General features: G+C 36.7%; 3 protein-coding genes across 7 annotated transcripts; all 3 read left to right on the forward strand.

Annotated features, from left to right (window-relative positions):
• Positions 1–2635: 2635 nt before the first annotated feature.
• On the forward strand, positions 2636–7358 carry LOC105127437 (uncharacterized protein YKR070W-like). 4 transcript variants are annotated; one of them, XM_011028732.1, is made up of 12 exons: positions 2636–2930; positions 3029–3132; positions 3235–3270; positions 3547–3620; positions 3749–3789; positions 4301–4423; positions 4516–4717; positions 5372–5473; positions 5846–5913; positions 6394–6598; positions 6722–6805; positions 6965–7358. In XM_011028732.1, the coding sequence occupies exons 1-12, from the start codon at positions 2806–2808 to the stop codon at positions 7022–7024; spliced, it is 1224 nt and encodes a 407-aa protein (XP_011027034.1). In that variant the 5' UTR covers positions 2636–2805; the 3' UTR covers positions 7025–7358. The 4 variants fall into 4 exon arrangements, with proteins under 4 accessions (XP_011027034.1, XP_011027033.1, XP_011027035.1 ...); XM_011028734.1 differs by having other exon boundaries at positions 2637–2930; positions 4352–4423; XM_011028731.1 differs by lacking the exon at positions 6965–7358 and having other exon boundaries at positions 6722–6942.
• A 1117-nt stretch (positions 7359–8475) lies between these two features.
• LOC105127438 (50S ribosomal protein L10, chloroplastic-like) lies at positions 8476–9518 on the forward strand. The gene has a single exon (XM_011028735.1). The coding sequence runs from the start codon at positions 8610–8612 to the stop codon at positions 9291–9293; it is 684 nt and encodes a 227-aa protein (XP_011027037.1). The 5' UTR covers positions 8476–8609; the 3' UTR covers positions 9294–9518.
• Positions 9519–11317: 1799 nt separating this feature from the next.
• LOC105127440 (leukotriene A-4 hydrolase homolog) lies at positions 11318–14950 on the forward strand. Of its 2 annotated transcripts, XR_842630.1 has the most exons (5): positions 11318–12792; positions 13324–13557; positions 13646–13972; positions 14451–14815; positions 14882–14950. XR_842630.1 is itself a non-coding variant. In XM_011028736.1 (4 exons), exons 1-4 carry the CDS (start codon positions 11788–11790, stop codon positions 14745–14747), a joined length of 1863 nt encoding a protein of 620 aa, XP_011027038.1. In that variant the 5' UTR covers positions 11319–11787; the 3' UTR covers positions 14748–14829. The 2 variants fall into 2 exon arrangements, 1 of the variants encoding a protein (XP_011027038.1); XM_011028736.1 differs by lacking the exon at positions 14882–14950 and having other exon boundaries at positions 11319–12792; positions 14451–14829.
• The last annotated feature ends 1134 nt before the right edge of the window (positions 14951–16084 follow it).

A 16084-nucleotide genomic window follows, 5' to 3' on the forward strand; every position in this document is an offset into this window, starting at 1 on the left:
ATAGCATATTGACTTTTCCATCACGTGTCCTTCTCTCTCTCCCCCCTACCCCCCCGGATGAAGCCTTGAATTCAATACCAGGCCCATGGATTTTAATAGATGTTCTTGACAAGCTCGCTTCCAGCTCGTCCAAATCCAGCTCCTCGTCGTATCCATCATCGTCAGGTAGGGCCTCTGCTGCTTAATTGACACTGGCCTGAAACTAGACACAAGAAAACCATAGACCATTAAACACCAAAACCTGAATTGAAAAAACTCTAGATGCTTGGCCCTTTCTGCTGGCTGAGCAGCCTCTCTTTCCTCGGCCCTTTTCTTCTTCCATTGCATGAAAAGCTCAGAAACATAATTATTAAACCTGATTTGAAAATTCATTCGGTCAAGAGACCAGTTTTGAAGTTTTATAAGTTAACCTGCAAATTTTTTTAAAAATATTTAAATTTTTAATATTTTATGTAATTTTAAAAAAAAACAACTCCTGTAAATATAGACTATATATATTATAAATAATAAAATTTAAAAAAATATTTTAATTTTTTTATCTTAGATTAAAAAAAAATACTATGTTATTCTTTTAAATTAAAACATTTAAACTAAAATTTTTTTATAGACATAGTTTTCTTCTTATGAATATAAAATATATACATTAAAGGATTTTAAATTCCATATTAAAAATATATTATACATATATATTATGCTATCATTTTAAGTTGAAGTATTTAAACAATTAATTTTTTTATTTCATGTTAAAAAACTTAATTGTTTCCATGTAAACATATACACACACTAAAGTTTTAAATTTCACATTAAACAATAATTTTTTTTGTGAATATAAGACTAACATACTAAAAGATTGTAAATTTTACAACGAAAAAATAAAATATTTTTCTAGTATTTATATAGAAAACTTTAAAAAGTATTAATAAATAAATATAAAAATATATATTTTTTTAAAAAATTATTACATCTCATTTGGATTTACTCGCATCAAATTGAGCTATACACAGGTTATATGTAAGCCTCATCTGCCCATCAACGAGGCAAGCAATAAAAATACAATACATTTCTTCCTCCTATCAACAAAACAATCTTCCACCATTTGACTAACATGCTTGCTTGTTATCCGGGTTTCAATCTGTATATAAATCGGAACTAAGAAGATATAATAATAATATATGTATATATGTTAGCTTGACATGGGATCAGTACGTACAGCTTAAGTCCAGATAGGGTACTGTTTTCGTTATAGATGTGCATAAAAGTCTTTTTCTTTATTGAAAAAAAAATACAAGGGTCGCGTGCTGTCTTGTGGGGGGCTGGCGCTGCTCTTGGTGCAGCTTACGACAAGTGAGGAATCAATGAGGCGAGCCCGTCTCTATGTACCTAGGGGAGAATAACCCGTGGACTGGCAACTGCGGTTGATCACAGAGGATGGCATCGGAAAGGTGCTGCAGGCGGAAAGTACTTTAGCCCCACTTCTTATCCCGAACAGTTTTTATCTTACCTAAACTAGTTAGATATCGAGTTAACCTGCTAGATTGATTCAAATTTAATAACTATGCTCAAAAGACTTGGAGTCAATCTCACACACCTGACTAATATCATGTAAACAATAGTTAAAACCTGGCAAAAAAAAAAAAAACCCAATAACTTTCCTATAAAGCACGGGCAGGACGTATTTGGTAAGAAAATAGAGTGAATAACATAAAAGAACATAAAATTTAAAGAGTTTATCAATACTGTTTTGAAGAATATTCTTCCAATAAAAAATTATTTTTTAAAACTCAACAAGTTTCTTTTCTAAAATAAAAATCATAAAAATAACTATATCAAAAACAAAAAAAAATATCAACAATTTTTGTGCACGTGCACACGCACACACATATATATAAATTGATAGCATGTAACAATAAATAAATCAGAGAATTAAAGAACTATTAAAAAAAAAATTAAAATAAAAAAGTTGTTAGGATTTTATAATTGTTAAAAAATTAATTTCAAAAAATAAAGATACTAATAAGGGGGCAATCAAAGACTTTTCTATTATTTAGCTTAATCTCACGTATGCGAGCTCATTATCCATTTCTTGTTAGTTATTATATCGTATTAAAATTTATTATAAAAATATTAAATAAAAATTTCAATTTTTTAATATAAGATAAAAAAAATTATATGTAATTTAATTTTTAAAAAATAAATTGTATTTTTTGAACGTAGAATAAAAATATTTTGAAATAGTTAGAAAGACGGGACAGAATGCAGAAGCTAACGAAAACCAATATGATCAGCACCTGAATTTCAATCGCTTCTTCAATGGGGATTTTGTCACCGTCCTCCTCCGGAAGTGCCTTCATTTGAGATTCTAAAAGACACCGAGGAAGAAGTGCATGTCTGTAGTGGCAGTCATTACCCTCATTCGGGCAAACCCAAAACCAACCATATTAAGTTACTGAGATGCCCCGTTAAAAACATGATATAGGCTTGGCATCGTCACCTATCCAAGAACCACAATCCCATGTAAATGCCTTAAAATCAAGTGAAAAACATCCAGCGAAAAAAAAATCTTAACTAATTTAACAACAGTGAATGTTCGAAAGCATGCAATAAAACTGAACAAGATAAAAAAAAAAATTAAAAGGAAAATAATGATAAAGCGGACCTTGGCGGCGATTTTAGTTTTTCGTCGACGATTCGTGGCGCTTGTGGTTCACACAAAACCACGACGCATTACAGCCACAGGGCTCCTTACCTCCTCCCTTAACGAGAATTAACCTCTGTACCAGAAGCGAGACAGAGACATAGAGAGACATGAGATTCCAAAAAACGGTAGCGTTTGGGTTTCCCCAGATAAAAAACAAAGCAGCGCCATTTCTGTTTAAGTATCAAGCCTCGCGTTCCTTCTCCTCGCAGCTTCAGTCAGGGCAGAAACGACGGTTCATCTAAGCAATCCTTAAAACTTTTGTTTGTACAATAACAGCAATGTAAATTAAGAGAAAATTAATTTGGAAATTTCGGTGATTACAATTCACAGGTCCTCTTTTGGAATCGCCTTTGATATCGATGGCGTTATTCTTCGTGGTAAAGATCCCATCGGCGGCTCTCCTCAAGCTCTGCGTAGATTATACGGAGATTCTGGTATTCTATACGGACCTGCATTTGTATGAACACATGTATGTATACGCATAGTGCACACGTGCTAGCTGCATCTAATTGTGATTACTGCCTCTTACTCTGCAGGAAACTTGAACGTTCCCTTTTTGTTCCTGACAAATGGTGAGCTATTTCAGTAGTTATTTTCTAAAATGTTGTCATCCACTAGCTTAAAAATAGTTTATTTTAGCTATTTGTAAAAGAAGATGACTGCTATGTTCCTCATGTAATGAATCCATGAACTGAAACAGTGGAGGCATCGATGGCCCGCTGGCTGCATTTATATGAATTTTATTAATGTTTAGATCCTAATCTCAAAGCAGAAATATGATTGTTAGAGCGAACAGTAGAGCAGTTAAATGACTAATTGCATGTTCTTATGATATTGTATTTTATCAGGAGGTGGCATTCCGGAATCGAGGAGAGCTAGTGAGTTAAGCGAACTGCTTGGAGTAAAGATTTTACCTTCTCAGGTATTGCTTTGGGATTTTATTTTATTTTTATATGATTTACTCGTTGCCATTTGTTTTTTAGTCTATCCGTGCCCACCATTGTTTGACTGTGGAACCTTTTGCATAGCTGTCTCTTTTTCCTGGTACAGGTTTTACAGGGCCACTCACCTTTTAAAAGTTTTATGAAAAGGTATATGCATATTTATTGATTTTGAATTTTTTTTTTTTAATGCACATGTCTTCAATTTCAAAAAATGACATCTTCCCCGCAACTTACCTCTTCTTCTTCTTTTTTTTTTTTGCTGTTGTTGTTATCGAGCTCCCATTCTCCTTTATCTTCAACCTGGTTACCACAATACCATGCTAATATATTAAGCACATTGCTGTTATTGACAAATTATAAATGAGATGCGTCGTTCCAGCAAGGGAGATGTGGAATAGGATCTCCTCAAGGACATTGGAGTGGAAGGACTGGCTGCAACTTTAGAAATCAATATAATTGCCTGCCCACTTTAATTTATGACTAAACCAAAGTATGAACTAGGGAAATGCAGCTAGAGCAGATAAGTTAAAAGGAGCCATCCCAAGGGAAAAAGGTCTGACCTAGTAGATTTATTTGACTTCCAGATTTGTTATCTGTACTGCGACAATTCTCATCTCTGAAGTGTTAATGAAATCCAAAATCTTTCTGATTTTTTAAGGTGGTGTTGTCAATTGTGCCTTTCACCCCCTGTTTTTTTCCTTCCCCTCAGATACGAGAATCAACTCATTGTTGCCACTGGAAAAGGAGAACCTGCTGTAGTAATGTCTGAGTATGGTTTCAAGTAAGGTCCCTGTAATGCCCCAATCATTTTGTTATTCCTAGATTTCAAGACTTCTTCACATTCCATATGGCCTGATTTATTCTTCATGGCAGAAAAGTTGTATCCTTAGACGAGTATGCATCCTGTTTTGAAAACATTGATCCTCTGGCTCAATACAAAAAGTGGACAACTAAGCAGGCGTTGGATAGGAGCAGTCTCCCCCTGAAAACAGTGCCGAGATATGACGTTTCTTCTGAAACAGTTAAGGCGGTATTTGTTGTTAGTGATCCTGTTGATTGGGGCAGGGACATTCAGGTATTTCTCCTTTTCATTTGGTCATGTGATATAAGCCAGTCACTGTATCTTTTGAGCTCCATATATTAACTCCCTTTGATTGTTCCAAATTCTATCAAGTGCTGTCCATGTTATAATTCACTTCCTTTTTTTACCGTCAGTTATCCAAGTGTTGGGTATGGATATAATTTCAAATTGCAGTTTTAACCATATTTTGTTTTGCAAAGTCTGCAGCTCATCAATTAGATATTGAATTGTACTATTTTTGAGTCAGGAAACATAAAATTTTGTGGCTGACGTGAGAAGCAACTTTTTTGTGTTGCAGTATATTTGTTACCTGTTCAGAAATGAGAACTAGTGTAACTGATGAATCAGAAGAAATCATCAATCAAAATGCTGCTGACATCTAAAAATATCATGAAATTGTAATGTGGTACTGTTAATAGTAACAGGCTAGGTTTTTTATTAACCCTTGCATGAAAAGTTCTTAACACTCCTGTAAATTTTGAAAAAGACTGGAAGTTTATCATATTTATTTAATTGGTGCTATGTGATAAATTTTACTCAATGGAGTTTTTTTTCTTTTTGTCTCGCTGCATTTCATTTAATTGGATTTAGCATAATTTAGCCATATGTGCCTAACAAAGCTCTGCCCTGGCTAATGAACTACATTAGGTTCTCTGTGATGTTTTAAGCTGTGGAGGTCTTCCTGGACAGGAGAATGGGCATCAGCCCCAGCCTCCTTTATATTTTGCCGCTGATGATCTCGAATACCAGGTTGGTAGTCCTGCTTATTAGATATTAACAGTTGGCTGTAACTTGTAGGTTCCTTCAAATGGCTTTAAGTTGGATTCTCCAATGCACAACACTTTCTTTAGAATTGAATGGAAGTGAATGAAAACTTATAAGCAAGAAGTTTTGCTACCTTTATTCTGAAGGATCATCTGACCAGTATATTTGATTTTGAAATCCATATTGTACGTGATTGTGCCATCTTCTTAAATACTCACCTTCTGTTTCTTGACTATTTCTTATAAAGTAGTCTCTTACAAGTTATAATTGCTTGTGGAAATTGGCTTTAATGATTTTTCTGCTCAGTTATGGAAACATGGGATTCTATATCACCTAATCAGTTTATTTGATATACAGGCTGCGTTTCCTTCTAATCGACTTGGAATGGGTGCTTTCAGAATTGCTCTGGAGAGTGTCTTCAACAGGTAAGTTCAGTGTCTTCGGCCATTTAAAATTAAATTTCATCATGTTTCACTTTGTAATAAATAGGATTGCATCAGTCTTAGTGGTTTTGCCAATGGATCTCTGGGGTTTCCATGTATAAATTGATCTCAGAATAGGGCTACTATGAGCTTTGTGTTGTACTAAGTCATGATTTCAGAATTTTCTGCTGTTGTTGGCTCGTTTTGTATTTCTTAGTTGAGCAACTATTTTAGTCAGAGAAATTTGGTAGTTTTCACAGAAAAATCAGAACTATATAATTCTAGGAAGAACTATGAATACCAGGATAAGACATTTGAAGGAGTTGATTTGATAAAATTGAGAAGGAAGAAACCACCACTAGCATTGACCAGCTAAACATGTCTCTCTTATGGTGCTCGCGATAGATGAAAGAAAGACCTAGTACTATTTTCGGGTTTTCCACTATATATATATAATGTCTGTTAATTGGTATTTGCTTGCAGAATTCACTATAATCCACTGGAGTATGTTTGTTTTGGGAAGCCTGATCCATTTGTATTTAAGAATGCCGAAGCTATGTTGAAGCAACTTCAGCCATCTTATCATAGTGATAATTTTAAGGAACCTGGAGATTTTGGGTTACAGTCATTCAAAACTCTCTATATGATTGGTGACAATCCTTCAGTTGACGTTAAAGGTGCACAACAGGTTTGTCCTGCCTATTCCTTGTAGCTTTTATTGGTGGAGCGCATAAGATTTCTATACCAATTTCTTAGGCATTCCCCATGCACATGTTGAGAATAAAAGAAAATTGTTTCGTTTCTCTTTCAGGCAGGACATCCTTGGTTTTCTATCCTAACAAGGACAGGTGTTTTCCGCGGGAAACGTAACCATGCAGAGTTTCCTGCAGATCTGGCAAGTCAAACGATTAAACTTTCTGCATGCTGTAAATTAATATTCATAAACATGATGGGATCACACGTTTCCCCTCTGACAAATTACCCAGGTTATTGATACTGCATTTCAAGAACTAGTGTACATCTGTCTTCCCTGATCTGTATTTCAATTGTGCAGGTTATCGATACTGTTGAAGAGGCAGTGGACTATATTCTTGGAAGGGAGTGTATTTCATAGACGTTCTGTAACGCAACATGCTCCATTTTTCCTTCTGAACCAATCCATTCAAAACCTTTATTTTAGAAATCAATAAAAGAAAGTTTTGAAGCTCATTTCTACATAAAAAAAAGTTCTATGCCTGAGATTTGCCGAAATCAGCATCTGATTCCCGATGCCATGGCTCTCTGCTTGACGTGCCGTCGCAACTATGTGAATGATCTGGAAAATACCATGACCATTTCAAAGAGAAACGATATATTTGTCGCATGATTTTTTTTTAAACTTGTAATGTTCTTTGTTAGCTTATGATAGACCTTTTCAGCTTACAAAGTCCTGCCTTTTATCTCGTTTATCTCACGAGGTTTTTGACATTTTTCAAAAATTTTCCTCCGTAATTCAGATAGATTACAATAACCGGATAATCATATTTTCAAGAAGGAGAGGGAGTCTACATTCATGCACCGTGTATAGCCCCATGAGTGGAATATTTAAAAGGCCGGCCAAATTGTAAAACCTCCAAGAACATTAGTTTTAAAAGGGCAAGCAATCCTTTAAATTCCCGTAGATTCATTAACGTTCAGTAGTGGTATTAAAACTTTTGAGAAACTACATGGGTATGATTGGAATATTTTAAACTGACGGGTTAGAAATGGAACATCGGTGACTGGATATTGGATGTGCCAGATTTTCTTTGCATTTGATCTGAAGGATTGGATATTGGATGTGGCTGGTTTTGTTTGGGATTGAAAATTAAGAGTGCGGAGAGCAGACCCAATTTCTCTTCCCCTCCCTCAAACTTAGCCAAGATATCACAATTAACTGTGGCAAAAGCAGACGCATTAGATTTTTTGAACAGAAATTCCAATTCATGAGGCCAGTCCTCTCCCATATCTTCAAATTCAATCCCATCCTAATGTGGAGACTGTTCTAGTTGGATTATAGGTCACAATTTTACTCAGTAATCTCTGAGTAGTGATACTGATGCCGGCCGGCGGCCACTTAAATGCGGCAGTGGAAGTGTGGAGCCATTTTGGTTAAACACATTCGATGTCGAGAAAACAAATTGATTATTAAAACCAATTAAGCAGTCACCCAAATTATTTTTATATTACTTATTTAATGTTTTAATAGAAAATAATTTTGTGAATTACTTTGCATATAATTATACCGGTTTGTTTTTATATTTTAAAAATATTTTAAAAATTTTAAATTTGTTTTATTTTTTTTAGTATTTTTATATTATTTTTATATACTAATTTTAAAAAATAAAAAAATATTATTTTAAAATATTTTAAAATAAAAAATATTTTTAAAAACAATTATAGTTATATTTTTAAATAAACTCTTGGAGTGAGATTTGGACTCAAGGAGTTTAAAAGAGAAAATGGAGCCAGAGCTTTGAAGTAAATGAAAAATTAAGTGGCCTTTTTAAATAAAATAAATAAATAAATACACCCCTTATTTTAAATATTTTCACCCTCCGTTTTTTCTCCATCATCCACACTGTGCACACCAAAACACAAAACACGCACTGACGATGATAAGATAAGCCACAAAAGCACGCGCTAACACTCTCCTCCTCGTTTAGTCTTCTAGCACCACCATGGAAACCACCGGTCTCCTCTCCTTCCCCTCCTCGAAACCCCCTCTTTCCCGAACCCATTTCCGCCCCTCAAACCCACTTTCCCTTTCCTTCCCCACAACCCACAAAACCTTCGTTTCACACAGACCCATTACCATCAAATCCGCAATTTCCCGCACCAAAAAGGAAGAAACAGTAGAATTAGTCAAAACCCAGCTCGAAAATTGCTACCTCTTAGCAGCTATAAAATACACGGGCTTCACAGTCAAACAATTTCAAGACTTCAGAAGATCATTGCCTGAATCATCAAAACTCATTGTAGCTAAAAACACCTTGGTTTATAAGGCCATTGAAGGCACTCCATGGGAAGCTTTAAAACCTTGTATGACAGGAATGAATGCTTGGCTTTTTGTGCATACCGAAGAGATACCTGAAGCTTTAAAGCCTTATAGGGATTTTCAGAAGGAAAAGAAGTTAGAGAATGATTTCACTGGGGCTGTCTTTGAAGGAAAGTTCTACGGGCCCGATGATTTTAAACAACTTGAAACTATGCCGTCTAGAGCTGAGATTTATGCTAAGATTTTGGGGGCTTTACAGGGTCCTGCTATTGGATTGGTGGGTACTTTACAGGCGCCAGCGAGGGATGTTGTCATGGTTTTGAAGGCTTATGTGCAGAAATTGGAGGAGGAGAGTGGTGGGCAATAGTGGAGATGCAATGTAATGTGATGTGAGTGTATTGTTTGAAAGGTCCCCATTTTGTTGTTTTTGATTTGTTGTCGTAAAGTTAATGATTAAACGTTCTATTTTTGGATACGAAAGTGTGAATGAAGTTGTAGGATCTGTAAAATTGGAACCTTAATAATTGTCTTGAAGTTTAGTACAAGGCTGTCCTTTTATTATGGTTTATTTTAACGAATTTGTTTTAGGGGATGTTTTGGCAATGTTTTTCTTGTTGTGAGTTTGATTTTCATACCCCTTTTGTGTGTTTGGGATGCTGCTTCCCTGTTGTGATTTTTGGTTGGTTATTTGAGCCAAATCTATGGTTGTGCCAATATACTTGGTATATTGGGAAAATGTGTGTGCAGTATACTATGTATATTCTGCCTGGTTTGATCGTGGCTGCCGAATTGGGGGCTTCTTTCTCCATACCCATGCTTGTTTCTCTAGGTCCTACAGTAACTAGTTTATTAAGGAATCTATGTAGCTGTGTGTTGCATTCCATTTATGGTTTATTTAGATGTCATTCAAGTAAATTCAAGTGCCTGAGGAGCATATGTGCTTGAGACAAATGCGTTAACCTTGATAAGGTATTCCTTCAATTCTACTTTGTGCTGCTTAAGGAATCTGGTTCTTTGGGATTATAGGAGCATATGCCATTAGACTTGACATCTGAATGTTGATTGTTTTCAGACGAGGCACTTCTGGTTGTAGGAGTAGTAGTTAGGACTTAGGAGGTTTCTTCTAGTACAAGAGTCACAAAGGCAAGGCAACAATTCTTTTCTTTTAATGATGCAAGTCCTTTGAATTTAGAAAGTAGATGAAGTGGTAGCAGCTGGCAGACATGATCCTGTCGTGCATTGACTGCCACTTTTCATGCATAGAGGTGTTCTGTTGAAGGGTTGGAATTGCATTGAAGAGCAGAGCATAGTTAATTTTCTTGATAAGGATCCACACAGTGAATGCCTGTGTTTGATGAGTCGAGTCAGGGCATCTTTTCTCTATGACATGTCCATTGCGTTGTAAATTTAATTCTTGGGACAGTTGTTTCTGGAAAGAAGGGTTATGTATTGTTTCTTGAGTATCCGCAACAAGGAATTATAGCTGTGTCTCTGTAAATTGCGATGCCACGAGTGTATAATTCATGGATCAAAAGAGGCGTTGTCCGCTGAACGATACAAGGAAACCATGCAGTAATTATCTTGCGAAAACCATGAGTTTGAGACATCTAAGAACCCGGCATGGCATCATCACTGTCAAATAGCTTTTGCGTGCAAGTCTCTGATATGTTCTCCGTTCCTTGGGTTTTCTCCATGTTAGTAACTGGGAAATGTCAATAGTTACTCCTCCATGCCAATCCTAGTTTGCATGTTCAATTCCCTTTTGAATCGAAGCAAGTGATTTGTGACAGTTTGATTAGATTGAATTGGCTTGTGGACAAGGAAATATTCACAGACAACCTTGCAAATGTACAACTTTGTTTCTCAAGTCTGAGAGTTGTTCAAGAAATCGTTCACTGCAGCCTTCATCTGGTCTTCTACTTGGAAACAAGCATTACTAGTTGTTTTCAGACTTGGTAGAATTCTACCTTCGTTTATGTGCTTTGCTTTCATCGATTGCACTGTCCTTTTCTCCCCTTTTTTTAAAATGACTGTAATCAATCTTCGCTTCTCTATTTGCTTTTCCTATTTCAACCTATCCAAAAAATGCAGTCTAGAAATGGAAGTAACCCTTTTGGTGATGCTTTCGATACAATATTTATATTAGTGTCATTTCATTCATCATCTTTGATATGGAAGTAACCCTTTTCTTTCCTCGGGCAAAAGGAAATTATCTTCCAGATGATTGTTAGCCAGATTCTGATGTCAATCGATAGGAAGAACATCTCTCGACCCAATATCAATTTTCTCGAGTAAACCTGCGGACATTGAATTCATGTTAAGCACACACGATGAGGGACCATTTCTAGGTTGATTGTTGACAGTAGAATAAGCATGCTGCATCTCGGCATCCCTTCCATATGCCTCTAGGATCACGGAGTGCGTGACTGATCTTGAATCCATGCCCGAAATGTCCAATCGATATGAAGCACCGCCCTGTATTGACCATCTAGAGAGTCGTTCATTTTCTTACCCCAGAAGGAACCCCAGGGCGAAGGCGGCCCTTTTGCTTGTCGTTGGGAGGGAGGTCTCAGATCATATGACCTGTCATTCGTACCCCTATCAGATGTCGTTCGAGTAAATAGTCAACAGTATTGACTCTTGAGTGTTCATGACTTGATTCTATCCTTTTCTTTTTCATGGATACCTTGCTCGTCTTCTCCCTCCAAATTTAAAACAATACCCAAACAGCACCAAATCATCCCTTCTTTCCCTTCTATTATTCCCCAAATCGTCCTTTTCCTGTTCCCAAAATCAGATTCCTTAAGAAGAATCAAAATAAAACCTCCTAATCTCCCGCTCACAGCCCAAAAAACCCCGCAATGATCGATCCTCACTCATTCACTGATTCAACTCACCCCCTAACCACCCACGTATCCCTCACTCTCTACTTCCGCTTCCCTTCCTCCATCATCCACGCCACTGCTCTCCTCACCCTCCAAACCCCATACACTGGCCCGCTCTCTCTCGACACTCGCTCCCTCACCATCCACAAAATCCTCGACCCTGCAACTCCAGCTCCCCTCCCTTTCACTCTCTCCTCTTCTGAACATCCCATCAAAGGGCGACTCCTTACCGTTTATCTGGACAACAACTCCTCAGTTCTCATCCTTTACTCCACCCCCCCTTCCTCTTCGGCCCTCCAATGGCTCTCTCCGCCCCAAACTTTCAACAAAACTCACCCTTTTGTCTACACCCAATGCCAGTCTGTTCACGCGCGCTCCGTTTTTCCTTGCCAGGATACGCCTGCCGCGCGTGTTCGTTACTCTGCAAAGTTGAATCTTCCGCGGGAGCTTTCTGCTGTTATGTCTGCTAGGCATTGTGACCGTCATGACCCTGTTGGTACTGATTTGGATGGGGTGTTGACGAATGAGGATTCTGGATTTGGATTTGATTTGAAGTCGTTGTGGTGCGAGGAAGGGAGGGTTGTGGAGGAGTTTGTAATGGAACAGCCAATTCCGCCGTACTTGTTTGCGTTTGCTGTTGGGGAATTGGGGTTTAGAGAGGTGGGGCCGAGGACTAGGGTTTATTCGGAGGCAGTTGATGGGGTTTTGGATGCAGCTGCAAGGGAGTTTGCAGGAACTGAAGAGATGATTAGGCAAGCGGAGAGGTTGTTTGGTGAGTATGATTGGGAGAGGTTTGATTTATTGGTTTTGCCACCGAGTTTTCCATATGGTGGAATGGAGAATCCAAGGATGGTGTTTTTGACTCCTACAGTGATTAAAGGGGATGCGAGTGGCGCGCGGATTGTGGCGCATGAGTTGGCTCATAGTTGGACTGGGAATTTGATTACTAACAAGAATAATGAGCATTTTTGGTTGAATGAGGTACAGTGAGTGTTTGGTTTTAACATTTGATTTGATTATTTGACTTCTTCTTTTTCGTGATTCAGTATCAGTTTAATGGCCGCCTCAAATAGTATCTCTTTGTATGCTTAATGGAGTTTTATTTTATTTCATTTTCCTTTGTATGTGTTCTTATCTGATGTACCAAATGTGTTGCCTCTCAGTGTCTGTTTGTGGTTGACTTTATTTACGAAAATTGTTTGATTTTGTTTACTGGTTCAATAAATTTTCTTTTATAAAATATGGCATTGAGGAATTCATGCTAGTTTAATTGCTTTGTACCTTTGTAATGCTGATTGTTTGGAATGATTGTCGAAGTGTTCAAGAGGGACATGTTTTAACTCTCTGTGTTGGATGAGGGAAACTATGAGCAGATGGTTCTGATATATTAACTTTGGGATAAATGTCCATGTGTTATGTGCTCTTAAACTTCCAATAGCCCATGGTTATTCTTGTGCCGTGCTCAGCAATTGTTGCTCCTTGTGAGTTATAAGTTTCTGATTATGAAACTAGGGTTTCACAACATATGCGGAGAGGAGAATTGTTGAGGTCGTGCAAGGCGAAGATATAGCTGCTCTGAATATTGGAATTGGTTGGAGAGGTTTGAATGAGGAAATGGAGAGGTTCAAGGACAACATGGAGTTCACTAAGCTAAAAAACAATCAGGAAGGAGTGGACCCAGATGACATGTACTCTCGAGTGCCATATGAGAAAGGTTTCCAGTTTCTGTGGCGCATTGAACATCAGGTATATTGATTTATTTCTTGTTTGAACTTGGAGATATTTCGAACAGTAATATTCTTACTGGTTCTGTTTTTACCCTTGAGATTCTTAGATTGGAAGACCTGCTTTTGACGAGTTCCTCAAGAAATATATCGCCACGTTCAAGTTCAAGTCAATTGACACAGAGACATTTCTTGATTTCCTGAAAGCCAATGTTCACGGAATAGAGAAAGATATTGACCTTCAGCTATGGACTGAGGGCACTGGCATCCCTCCAGATGCTCATGAACCGGTTTCAAACTTGTATATAAAGATTACATCACTTGCAAAGGATTTTAAGCTTGGGAGGATGCCGAGAGAGGATGAAGTTGCTAACTGGAAAGGGCAGGAATGGGAGCTGTACCTCAAGAACCTGCCCAGAGCTGTTGAAGCCTCACAGGTAATGACTTGATTGTCTTATCAATTTCCCCATCTAGCCCCCTCCCTTCTTGTTGCAAAAAGTTTCTCGCCTGCAGTAATTTTAATTTCTTGAAACTTTATTTCCTAGTTACTTTGTCTTTCCACGTCTGCATGTGCTCTCTCATTGGAGGTAACCCCATGCTAAAGACCATTTAGATCTCTGTAAAATTCTTGTACATCTTTGCCTGGTTTTGGAGCTGGTGTACGTGTCAATGTCAAGGTTTTTACCTTGCCGTGCTAAGCTTCAAACAAGCGCTCATGGGCTGTGAAAGCGGAACCAACTTGTCTTACTAATTGTTATAATTATTTTTTTATTATTATTAATGTGGGTCTTCGGTCAATTTGCGGCGTGTATCTTAATTAATCTCACGAATTTTGAAGTTAATGACTATGTATGCCAGCTCGAGACCTGTTGAGTTGAGCTACTTTTCATGTTTTACTTGTAATTCATCATGCAGGTGTTAGCCTTGGATGCACGCTATAGGCTGTCAGAATCCAAGGACTATGAGGTGAAAGTGGCATTTCTCCAACTGGCTATCTCCTCCAGGTGTAGGGATTACTATGGTGAGGTGGAGAAAACATTGAAGGAAGTTGGGAGGATGAAGTACCTCCGCCCACTCTACAGTGGTCTTGTTCAAGGCCCTGGAAACGAAGAAGAGAAAATCTTGGCCAAAAGAGTGTTTGCTGAAGCTCGTGAATGTTACCACCCTATAGCTCAAGGTATTGTTGAGGCAATCTTTGCCAAGCACGTGTAGGATGGCGAGACACCACCATATAGTATCTGGACCTAAACCTTTAATGTCTTGGAGACCAATAATATGATCTCTGTCCTTAATATGTGCATTTTTCTACACACCATGCTCCAATATCTAACGAGGCGGTGTTAATAAAATATCTTCCTGTATTTTGACACTTCACTCCTCGGTAATTCTGCTGATTTTGCATGACTATCCTATTTTATTCGACTGTCGAGAAGGCAGCTTAAAGGATTATTTTTGTTTAAAAAAATTACTTTAAAATATATTTTTTTAGTGTTATTATTATTGAATTGATGTATTAATATTATAAATTTTTTTAAAAAATTATTTTTTAATGTATTTTTAAATAAAAATATTTTAAAAATCTTTATTAAATTCTAAAGTACTTTTATGATAGTATTTGGGAATATTTTTTAAAAAATTAAAATTTATTTGGTTTAAAATTATTTTTTTTATTTTTTATATTGTTTTGATATGTTGAGATTAAAAATTAAAAAAATTAATATATTTTTAAATAAAAAATATTGTAAATCGTAATTATTATAACATTTTTAAACTAAACACCCTAGCATGCTTGTAATGGTACTCGTTCTATCTACATACTTGGGTTGGGCCGTGGAGATAATTTAAGTGATCAGAATTTTCTGTTTGATTTTTCATATCAATCTAGAAGGGTTTGTTATTGCTGTAAGCCTGCAATCATCGCTAGAAACATGGGCCGCTGGTTGCAAAAAATGAAGCCATTCAATTAGTGCCCTGTCGTCGCATTGCTCTCGTCAACAGCATTTCTCTAGTTAGTGTAACTTTTTATATTTCGTGTTATTATTTAATTTTTTTATTAAATTTTCATTTTTTAAGATCGGTTGGAAATAGGTTTTAGTCAACGTGATTTTATCCTTAAAATAAAAAAATATTTTTTTTCTTTTTATTATTTTTTAAAATATATTTTATCCTTAATAGGCCTGGTTTTATCCTCAGTTGTTCTTTTAATTTATTTTTTTTAATATTTCAAAAACTTTGAAGAATGCCCTAGGTAGAAAACTCTTAATATTTGAAAGTTCTATTATACCGTTATTGTCTATCTGTCAAAGTCAACGGCTGGAAACTGAAAAGATGATAACTATTAAAGGCACGCGTGGATAAACTTTTATTGTAATTATTATTATAGCCCGGAAATTCGATCTCGCTGAGTAAAGAGGTGGGATCCACGAGCCCATTACGTCAATACCTCCTACTATATTCACGGGCTGTGATGGGTGTATGATGAAGCCGAGAAATATTGAACCGGGGCCTGTTATCGTTTAACATTTTGACATCATAACCTATGATTTATA

Source organism: Populus euphratica, unplaced genomic scaffold, assembly GCF_000495115.2.
Source record: "Populus euphratica unplaced genomic scaffold, PopEup_1.0 scaffold13.1, whole genome shotgun sequence".
Taxonomy (NCBI): Eukaryota; Viridiplantae; Streptophyta; class Magnoliopsida; order Malpighiales; family Salicaceae; genus Populus; species Populus euphratica.

What these genes read in the sequence shown, in the direction of transcription:
- LOC105127438 (XM_011028735.1), top strand. Translation starts at nt 8,610, where the DNA reads ATGGAAACCACCGGTCTCCTCTCCTTCCCCTCCTCGAAACCCCCTCTT.
- LOC105127437 (XM_011028731.1), top strand. Translation starts at nt 2,806, where the DNA reads ATGAGATTCCAAAAAACGGTAGCGTTTGGGTTTCCCCAGATAAAAAAC. An exon ending in CTTTTTGTTCCTGACAAATG is followed by an intron (nt 3,271 to 3,546) that starts GTGAGCTATTTC and finishes GTATTTTATCAG; the next exon opens with GAGGTGGCATTCCGGAATCG. An exon ending in ATGTCTGAGTATGGTTTCAA is followed by an intron (nt 4,424 to 4,515) that starts GTAAGGTCCCTG and finishes TCTTCATGGCAG; the next exon opens with AAAAGTTGTATCCTTAGACG.
- LOC105127440 (XM_011028736.1), top strand. Translation starts at nt 11,788, where the DNA reads ATGATCGATCCTCACTCATTCACTGATTCAACTCACCCCCTAACCACC. An exon ending in AGCATTTTTGGTTGAATGAG is followed by an intron (nt 12,793 to 13,323) that starts GTACAGTGAGTG and finishes TTATGAAACTAG; the next exon opens with GGTTTCACAACATATGCGGA. An exon ending in TGTGGCGCATTGAACATCAG is followed by an intron (nt 13,558 to 13,645) that starts GTATATTGATTT and finishes TGAGATTCTTAG; the next exon opens with ATTGGAAGACCTGCTTTTGA.